Source organism: Pygoscelis adeliae, unplaced genomic scaffold, assembly GCF_000699105.1.
Source record: "Pygoscelis adeliae isolate BGI_AS28 unplaced genomic scaffold, ASM69910v1 Scaffold38, whole genome shotgun sequence".
Taxonomy (NCBI): domain Eukaryota; kingdom Metazoa; phylum Chordata; class Aves; order Sphenisciformes; family Spheniscidae; genus Pygoscelis; species Pygoscelis adeliae.
The window spans coordinates 8,134,347-8,144,389 of record NW_008825614.1 but is presented as its reverse complement, the minus strand read 5'-3'; the positions used below and the strand labels follow the sequence as shown (position 1 = coordinate 8,144,389).

At 42.7% G+C, this 10,043-nt stretch overlaps 1 protein-coding gene across 1 annotated transcript in view; it reads right to left on the bottom strand.

Moving 5' to 3' along the window:
- Window positions 1–2,058: 2,058 nt before the first annotated feature.
- Window positions 2,059–10,043, bottom strand: part of LOC103924490 (aldose reductase-like) — an 11,046-nt gene continuing 3,061 nt past the window's right edge. The window contains exons 2-10 of the mRNA XM_009333019.1: window positions 9,721–9,888; window positions 8,513–8,629; window positions 7,722–7,799; window positions 6,714–6,836; window positions 4,870–4,976; window positions 4,588–4,669; window positions 3,432–3,515; window positions 2,500–2,582; window positions 2,059–2,157 (exon numbers count right to left, since the gene is read on the bottom strand). Coding sequence (XP_009331294.1) covers window positions 2,115–2,157; window positions 2,500–2,582; window positions 3,432–3,515; window positions 4,588–4,669; window positions 4,870–4,976; window positions 6,714–6,836; window positions 7,722–7,799; window positions 8,513–8,629; window positions 9,721–9,888 — 885 coding nt within the window. The 3' untranslated portion in view covers window positions 2,059–2,114. The remainder of the gene's footprint in view (window positions 2,158–2,499; window positions 2,583–3,431; window positions 3,516–4,587; window positions 4,670–4,869; window positions 4,977–6,713; window positions 6,837–7,721; window positions 7,800–8,512; window positions 8,630–9,720; window positions 9,889–10,043) is intronic.

Sequence of the window (10,043 nt, the reverse complement as noted above, 5' to 3'; positions counted from 1 at the left end):
GCCCCGTGTTTGTTAATGAGTAGGAACAAGCCAGTTGTTGTAACTGGGATAGGAATTGTGCTAAGGCCATGTAAAATAAGGTATCATTGCAAAGAACCTCGAAGGATGTCTCTCCTGATGTACTATCCTACACCAAACAGCCAAGTCATAAAATCAGCAGTTTTAACCTACACATTCTTAAGAAAAAAAAAAAAATCTTAATTGTCATGCCTATCAGTACAAGACAGGAGCTTTGCATCATCCAGAAGTCAGCGCACTCGATGAAGTAGGTTCTGACCTAGTGGCACAGCTGTCTGCTTTCCTGCTTTGAAAAATGTTTTCTGTGTGAGAGCCGTCGTATTTCTTCTGTCTACCTCGGTGGGATGTGCTTCCAGGCTTGGATGATCATGGGGACCAAGCCTGGAGAGCTGCTGGCTTTCCCGTTGTCCTCCTATCCCTTTCATTTTTTTTCTAATGGCAGCACAGCACGTAACACCCTGCTGTAACCAGGTCATGGTCATCCGAAAGAGGCCCCCTCAGGCTGCCGCCAGCTCCACAGGAAGCACTGGGAAGGCTGCAGCCAAGCACAGCTTTCTGAACTACTGGGGGAGAAATAATCGGATGCTGCCTAATTTAACCTGAAAAGAGCTTGTATGCCTGCAAGCGTGCCCGTTCTCCTGCCTTGTACTGACCAACTACGTTGCTACCTTTCTCTGCAATCTTTGCTGAAATGACGCTTTTCCTTGTTGATGTGGGTAAGTTTCTTTTGCTCCTGGTTATTGCCTTTTCTGAGAGCGTGGAAGCATGCTGGGCACAGTCGGTTTTACTTTTAGGAAATACTGTGAAGTGGTGCGGTCATGGTTTGTTCCCACCAGCTGGCCCCACCTCCTGGTAGAATTCGCCAAAGACAAATCCTGGTGGCTGAGTCAGCAGCACTGCAAGGTTTTTTTGTGTTTTGATGCCATTATGAGGTGATGATTTTTCAGATGATACCAGATTGTCACCTTAGCTTCTGATCATGCTTTCCTGAAGCTCACTCAGCATCCTAGCCAGACTTTGTCTTGTCAGTGTGCAGAATGCCACGAAACAGCCTTTTTCAAGCCTGCCTTTGCTTAGGCCTAGCGTTACCCATCTGAAAATACGCCAAAGCAATTGTGAGTCTAGCTCAGGGTTTGCTTTGGTGTTTTTAAAGAAAAGCTTTTCTATGTTTTCCTTAGATAAAGCCAACCCTCGTCTGGATATATTGTTCTGAATGCTGCCAGCAGAGGTGCAAAAATCTAATTTTGTGTTTGAGACTTTCAGAGCAAGTCAGTCTGATTTTGTAGGTACCCCATATGTTTGGCTGGGTGTATTTTGATGTGTGTTATCACTGCATATGATGCTGTCTTCAGCTTTTCACCTCTTGTCTTGCAAGAGTTCAACTTTTATTTGTCCGGAGGGAGGGCTACGTGGAGTAATAGGTACAACTTTGTTCTTTAGGTTCTAGCTAGAGCATGATCCTGTTTGATGCATAAGCCACAACGTTGTCTCTATGTATTGTCCTTGTACAGGAATTACCAAAGCTCATTTCTAGCTGTATTAAAATTTAAAAAAAAACAGACTTCAGGCATGTTTTATAACTAATTGTATGAAACAATTTAAGCACTACACTGATTAAGTTTTGTTGTTATTCAAACTTTATTAATATAAAATATTAAAGCATTAAAGAGTCACACTACAAAAATCAGAACTATGTAAAAAGCAAAGTAATTAAAGACAGCATTCCTTGACAGCAACTCATGAGCCAGTATGACTGACCGCACTGGAAATAACATATAAAAAAAAAATCAATCTTGTAAGTAACCAAAGTTTTTTGTTAAACATGTCTTTAATTAAGGAAGACAAGGAAAAAAGGAAATGAAGAGACATTGCCTTTTTACTTCTGATCAGAAACAGATTTCTGTTAGCCATCATAACAAAAGACCCATCCCTACTGATACATTTTTATGCCAGCTAGTGGTCTCCTCCTAAAAAAGGAGGACAAGTAACTGGTCTTAATCATTGTCAAGTACAGAAGAAATCATCAAGACTAAGCTATAGCATACATCTTCTAATCTGGAAGGAGTTACACGGAGATCTCGTAGAAACCACTGGCATTAATACTCTGCTTTGAATGGGTAGTCCTTGTGATTGACAGCTCTGAGAAGAGAAAGAACTGGTTATTTAAGTATTGTAGGAAGTATCTTCAGCAGCATTTCCTGACTGCGGTCTCCCTTCCCCACTGCCAATGTACTCAAGTTTTGCTTCATTAATTTGAAGACAGGCTTGTGAACAAGCATGTGCAACACCAAGATGCTGAAGGGAATGCCCTGAATGTATCTCCCTCCTGATGTCAGTTCCAGGATGTGTCTCATTACCTGGGATCCAGGGTTTGAGATATGAGCTCTCCCTGGTTTTGGTCAGGTATGTTTTCAAGATATGCGGGATGAAAATACAGATAGAGATAGGCCTAGTGGATAATAAGGATAATAAGGAACATACTTGAGCACTGGAACTGCCCTCCAGTTCCTGTTAAAGCTGAGGATGACATCCATCTCCTTTTTAGACAGTTCAAAATCAAACACCTAGTCGGGGGGGAGAAAAAAGCAAGCCTTTTTTACTTAGGTTCATGAGTAGTTGGCTACTAAGTGTGCTTCATGCATTTATGACTTGAGGTAGGAACATACTGCATCCACACTAAGCCTAGTTAAGAAATCCTCTTATTTCTGAGCCAAATACCAATCTACCCTTGAAGTTGTAAGGACAGTCCTTTTTTCTCTGAGGCGCTGTTCACAGCAATGTCTTATAGTTCTGGGTGGTTGAATGCAGACACCACTGCAGTTTGTGTTGTAGTGCAGAGACAGAAAACTTAAGGCGCTAGGGATAGATTACTTGATGCGTCACAAGTACTGGAACTAGCAATAAATATTTCTGCTACAACAGAGGACTACTGGGTACCAACTGCAAATAGTTGTCTCACAGGTAATCAATCACCTAAGAATTCTTGCTGGTGGTTCATAGGAGAAACAAGTCCAAAACGTAGCAGCATGAATTGAAAGTAACACAGAGATATCATCTAAGATGCCAGGCCTTATGAGCAAACATCCAGCTGAACCTCCCTGCCAGGGGGAACCACAGCCTCGAAGTGAGACATAAACCGTCATGGGTCCAGTATTTACAATTTGTTCCTTTACACCCTAAAGAGGGGCTCATTAAGCATCTCCCACAGGGCAAGTCCAAAGTTATCTCCTGGCAGGAACAAAATGCTTTTCCCTGGAGAACAAGTGCAGGTGGTTAGGTAGTGCTGAGCCCCAATCTTTACGCCTCTGCGCTGCCCTTTCAATGCCTCTTAGGTGCTGCTTGGAAACCCAGAGATATGGGTGTGGGTGCTATCCTGTGTAAAAAGGTGGCAGCAGTCCCAATGGAAACTTCACCTTAATGTTTTCCTCAACACGGTGTGGTTTGTCAGACTTGGGAATGACAATCACGTCTCTTTGGATAAGAAACCGGATCAGAACCTAGGAAAGGGCAAGTAGGAACATGAACGCAGGGGTACCAAGAAATCTGTTCAAATGCATTTTGTGTTCTCTCTTACCTTCCCCCCGCACCTCCACATGCACAAACCAATTTCTCTTTCTACAACCATGTTCACTTCTGGAAGATTCTACCAGTTTGCATACAGGAGTTCGATGTGCCAGCATTTGCTTGCAGTCTACTGACAAACTACAATTGTTTCTGGCTTATATTGTTTCTACATCCTGGTTTCTCCAGGATTTGTTTTGTTTTCATTTAGGGTAGGAGGCAGGGAGAAAAATGATGATGTTTCTGGCTTGTGTTATATGGGTGCTCAGACCAAATGAGCATAATGATACTGCAGATTATTTTGGGCTCACAGATTAAGTACCTCACCTAGGTTAAGCTTTCTGAAGTCCTTAAAAGGAAAAACATGTTTTTTTTTCCTCCCCTCAAAAAAGGATTGTTGCATACAATTTTTTGTTCTGCTCTGTTTGTCTTAATATGACTGTGGTTGATTGCCTGTGAACATGTGGATTTGCTTGAAGTGCAGTTTCTGCATGCCCTGCACAAGAACTCATTTGTGTGACTAGCAACTAATAGAGAAAAAATTTCATCTTGAATAATCAAGCAGCTTTCAATGATTCTTTGCAAACAAGAGCAAACAGGGAGCAATCAAATAGGTCTGCAAGTTACAGGGCTTCTCTGAAGATAACTTGGCTAACTTAGCTGGAGAAAGGAATAACAAGTTGGCTTGATGACTTGTAAGTAAACCTCAGAGGAAAGGGGTTCTCAGGGAGCAAGCACTTCTCTCTGGGAGCAGAATAAATCTCCCTAGGAAGGGGGACACCTGAGGTAAGCACGTACCACCCTCCAAAGCTCGGCACTCAAGATCTCTTAGAAAATACCTGGTAATTTGTGTGATTGCTGGTAAGAACTGGGGCAGTATGAAGAGTTAAGTGCAGTTCAACCCCATTATACTGTACCTTTAGAGAAGGCAGCATCTGCTAAGACTGGCCATCAGCTTGTAAAAGTGTCTGAGGAGAAGGAATAGTTTGCCCTGACAACCCCGCTTACCTGGGCAGGGGTTTTATGATGTCTAACTGCAATCTCTTTAATCCCGGGATCATCCAGCAGCACAGGTTCCCCTGGCTTGGCCCTATTAAAAATGAAAGCCAGGATATTGATGATAGAAAGGTATTAGCTTCCCTGCAGGAAGCCTGACACTTTTGTGAAATAATCTGCAACAAAGCAACAGCACTTTTCTCATTATACCTGCGTTATTTACATCATTTCCCTCAAAGATTTAAGTTGCAAATGCATTGTTTTGTATACAGAAAAGCTGCAATGCTTTCTTACCATGGGCGGTTAGGAGAGCCAAGGGGGCTGTATGCTGTCACAGCAATCCCTTTGGATTTACAGTACTTGATCAACTTTTCCTGGGTTAAGTATGGGTGACATTCGATCTGTAAGCACAGAAACACAGTGGTTGACACAGAGGCAGACTGCACTGATGAGTTCCAGAGCATAAATAACATTTTAATTCCTCTTGGGTCGCAGAAAATGTCAACACAAGACTCCCAATATAATGATTAAAATCTATCTTATAAAAGAGTTATTCATGTCACAGCAATATCTAGAGGCCTGGCACAGAGAATAGGCTTCCTCATGCTACATATTACACAAAGATAGTGAGAAATAGATGAGAAGAGTGAAAGTGCCGTCTGTATCAGGAATCGGGGAAATCAGTCTTCCTGGACTACTGGAGAGCAGGGCTGCATCTTCAGAGGGGCAGCTCAGAATACCTGAAGTTTAGTTTTTGCTCCGAGTCACCCAACCTCTCCCTAAGGAGTCTCCCCGACTCCTGAAGAAGCCTGGGGAGATGAGCTTCCCTAGGTTAGCTCAGATCATGTTGCAACCAGCCATTCAGGCGAGACATCCCGTAACTGGAAACAACAGGAGCCTACACGGGGATGCTGCTCAACTTGCCACAAGCCATAGCATCATTACAGGGCTATGTCTACAGTGCATAACGTGGCACCATGCACATACCCAGCTGTTTCTAAATGCTACAGCGAAATCCATGTCCAGTAGTTCATTTAGACCTGAGCTAGACTAGGCAACTACTGTAACGACAGTGTGTGGCACAGACACACCCATGGAGAAGCAAACTGGAGTCAGAGCCTGAAGTTCTTTGAAGTGTGGAAGTTGGTGCAGCTTTTAACATGGGGGTAGTTGGGTCCATCGCCACCAGAACTTTATACCCCTCAATAAAATCTTTCCAAGTCCTATGTCCCCCTTGTGCTGGTGGTGCACACACTAGCCCCAAGCCCGGCATCACAGCGCAGCAGCACAGGCAGCACTGTGCCTGCACGGGACCCAGTGTGGGGATTTCCCTGGATATTCCCAAGCCAGCAGAGATGGGCATTCAGCACCCTCAGCCGAGTGCAAAGAAGTTGCATATGGAAGAAAGTCAGAAGGTCCTGATGCCCCTGCTGTCCTGTGATTTCATTCATGAGGTATGTGGTGAGAATTTCTTATATAATTGTACATGTCAGTCCTCCTTTTTATAATGAAGTTTAGTGAAATGGTTTATTTTATGTTGAAAATAAGTAAGTCCAGTGAATGAGTGAGAGCATTCCTGAGCATTCCTGTACATTCCTATGCCTGTGCAGTAGCTCATAGTGGGGATTTTGCTGGTTATCCCAGGGCTGGCAGAAATGGGCCTGTGGCAACTTGGGCTGTGACATTGGGAGTGTGAAAGAGGACATGTAGCAGAAAGTCGCAAGGTCTTGTACATGGTAATGGATATTTTTACTTTTTTCCAATGTCTAAAAATGAAATATTCCTATCTGTTTCATATTACTGTGATATGAATAATCCATACTGTTTTATGTGGTATTGCTCTCAAATTTCCACTGCATTATATACATACAAGTCTACAAAAAAGTTTTCTGTTGAGATCCCTGTCAGCTAAAAAACATCAGCACTGTCACCATACCAAAGCTTTGCATATTGCAGGCAGTACTGACTTGAAGGGACTTCCAGACAACCACAGATACCCAGTGCTTTGCAAGATCTTACAATGGCACCAAAACTATTTAAAGGTCATGGCAGAAGTCAGTTTTAGAGCTGAAGTATAGCAAGAATATATTTAGGAATATTCCAAGGTTAGTTGACATCAATGGAAATAAAAATCTTACCTGGTTATTTACCGGCTTGTATTTCAGTCCTGGCTTGTTCAAGATTCTTTCAATCTGCTCGTGGTTAAAGTTGGAGATACCAATGGCTTTTACCAGACCACAGTCCACCAGCTCTTCCATGGCCTAATGAGTAAGGACAACCAACGTGTATTTATGAGGTGGTATTACTGTCAACGACACTATTTTATTTCCCTAAAGCTAGTGACAAACCAACAAACAACCCATGCTAGATTAAATAATAGTATTCCAAATTAAAAAAATAAGTCTTTGCACCTTGTATTATCTGCATACTTTATGTTCCATTGCAGATGGGAAAGTAATATAAGAAGAATGGCTTGGCCAACCCTTTTGTAATGGGAAGCAAAATCTTTTGCTTTGGCTTCTTTGGGGGTCATTTTACCAGAGCTAAAAAAGCAAGGGAGACCCCTCCACCTCCTCCTGTGCCAGCACACCACCTCTGAGTTGGCAGAACACAGCAGGGAGGATGTTAGCTTAAACTCAGTTACCTCAGAATACTTTCTTGCAACTGTAATCTGCTATTGTAGAGAAAACTATTAATTCCCAGAGTTGTAGCACCACAGAAGTGCAGGTAGCAGGAGCAGACCCTGAATCCTCTCAGTCCACAAGGAAAGGAGGATTGAAGGACAGCCTGAGATGCTGCTGCCCAACACTGAAAAGTGTGAGAATTCCCTGTGTAACACGCAGTAAATTAACAGCCACACCTGGATTAATCTACACTTCAGTTCTACTATTATGCATATTCAAATATTATTTTAGTGACAGCACCTACAGTGCTGATAGTTTCCTACTCTTTAGTCTTATTAAAGACATCCCTCTCTTGCTCCTCAAAACAAGGGGTAGCAGCAGCTCTACTCATTCTGGTCATGAAATACAATTTTGTGTGACTATCCTCTGTACCCAAACCTATCCCTTAATTTCATTGTACACGCAGATCTCTGTTCCATCTTTAGTGCTGACACCTGCTCAAAAGAGCAAACATTAACTTACCTCCCATGTGTCCAGAAAATCAGTATCACTGGGGATACTCATACCCTTGTCATCCACAGGATGCAGTTCTTCACCAGCCTGTTATTTCAAGGCAGATAATACACAGACTTTTAAAAAGAATTTAATTTCCTACTGTTTACTAGCACTTCTGACTGGAATTATAGGCAGCAAGTTATTTAAACATATCACATAACTAAAAATTATGCATGTTCATCAGTATTTGCTTTTGGATGAGGGCCGTATTTCTACAAATCAATCCCTGCATACAAAGAGTGGGGATTAGAAGCAATTACATGAGAAACTTAGGCAGACCTAGAGAGAAGGGAACAGACACCCCCCTACCTTTATTCTAGAGTTTTTATTTATTTTACAGAGGTGTAGACTGGGGTAAAAAAAAGCAGCATGTTGTTTCTGTGCTGTGCTTCATTTTTCACTGTTGGTTACTCCAGATCAAGCCAACATCTCTAAAACCTGAGATGTTCACACTGTCCCGGCCCAGCAGAAGGCCACGATCCCAAACTGCACCATCGTGTGTTGGTTACAGTTTCCCAGGGGGCTCACTAGCAGTGGTCATACCTACGACTATCTCGCTCCAACAGGCATGGAAAGGCAGACCCACGCACTAAAACATACCGCTACCTAGTGACTGAATGCTTGCTACTACCAGGTTCAGGTAAGAGCCAAATGAACCATAGCATATCCCAGCTGCATAATGAAGATGGTCACAGCATAGATGAGAGAATACGTCATGTTTCTAGCCAGGTAAGAAGAGGAATGTAGAGCAGGACTACCTTGAATCCCATAGGGAAGTGTATCAGGTAGAGGTCAAGGTAGTCCAGTTGCAGTGCAGCGAGGCTCTTCTGGCATGCTACCTTAACCAGGGACCTCTCGTGAAACGTGTTCCACAACTGTGGGAAGAAACCAAGCCCGACCATGACTCTACGGCTTCCACAGTCCAGACCAGGGGAGAGAAGCTTCTCCCTTGGTGGTCTGGGAAGACAACTCCCTCCCCACCTACCCAGTGCACACTGAATGGATGCCAATCCAATGGATGCCGATATTTTAGTAGTGAGGTAGGACAAACATACCACAAATAAGGGAGTCAGTAGTGAAGGTGGACAGTCAGTATTCATACTTATGAAAAGAGATTCTCAGAACTAAATGTAACACTCTGCCAGGTGCATCTGACACAGCAAAGCTGTTAGTGTTAGAACTTTTTTTTCAGCCTAAATTTTGAGTCTTGAGCAGCTCATAGCTAACCCTCCTTCTGTCCCTTTTAAATGGTCACAGTGAGAACTGTTGTCAATTTTACTTCATTTTTGAAATGAAAATTCAAGTCATTTAAATAGAAGAACTTGCAAGTACTATTCAAGTTAAAACCTGTTCTTTAACAAAAACAAAGAGCACGTGGAAAACCTTAGTTATGCTCAATGTTTTCTGCTTTTGTTGGTGAAAACCCCACGTCATAAGTTTTTTAGTTGAAGTGTTCTCACTTTTTGGTAAAGGGCATTGCTGAGACAAGTAGATGAGATGAAGAAACGGAGTAAATACAGGAAAAATACTTCTGTCTGACATCCCGTATTTTAATTTCTATTCCCTTTCAGGCTTACATTTTTTTACAAGACACCATTTTCAAATGTCTTGTAAACCAGTAAGTAGCACAGCACCTCTGAATTCAGACATCTGCCTTGTCTTTTTTTTTCCCTGATCTTTCCAGGGTGCATGCAAATGAACCTTCAGTATAATTAAGTTACTTTAATAGATGCAAGGAAATTATTAGATCAGCAACAGCCACGCTATCTTTCCAAAGCTGTCAACGGTTCCTTAGGTAAAGCTCAGTCCAAATTGCAAATAAAGGATGGAATTTATAGCACACAGCAAGACAACCATGAAATTAATAAGTCACAGAAGGGAATAAGTCCTTAGGTTACTTTACAGATGGAACAAGTGTTTCTCTTTGGGAAAAGCTAAATGCCCCAATAATCCTGCATCCTTGTACCTTGGTGACAATGAAGAGGTCTTCCCGTTTCACAGCCCCCTCCTTGATCTTCTGCTGGATTGCATTCCCTATTTCATTTTCATTCTGGTAGAAATAGGCACAGTCGAAGAGGCGGTAGCCTGTATCAATAGCAAACTTCACCACCTCTTCCACCTTTCCTGGAGGAGCCTGAAAGCAAACACAACCAAACCATGAGCTCTTCTGTGGCCTTCTGCCAGCGCTCTGGCAGACGCTGCTGCGACAGCTCTGCAAAGTCTCCCTTTCCAGCTGCTGCTGGCGTTTCCTTGCCACCTGCATTTAAACTGAGTTTCAACTTCCCAGGC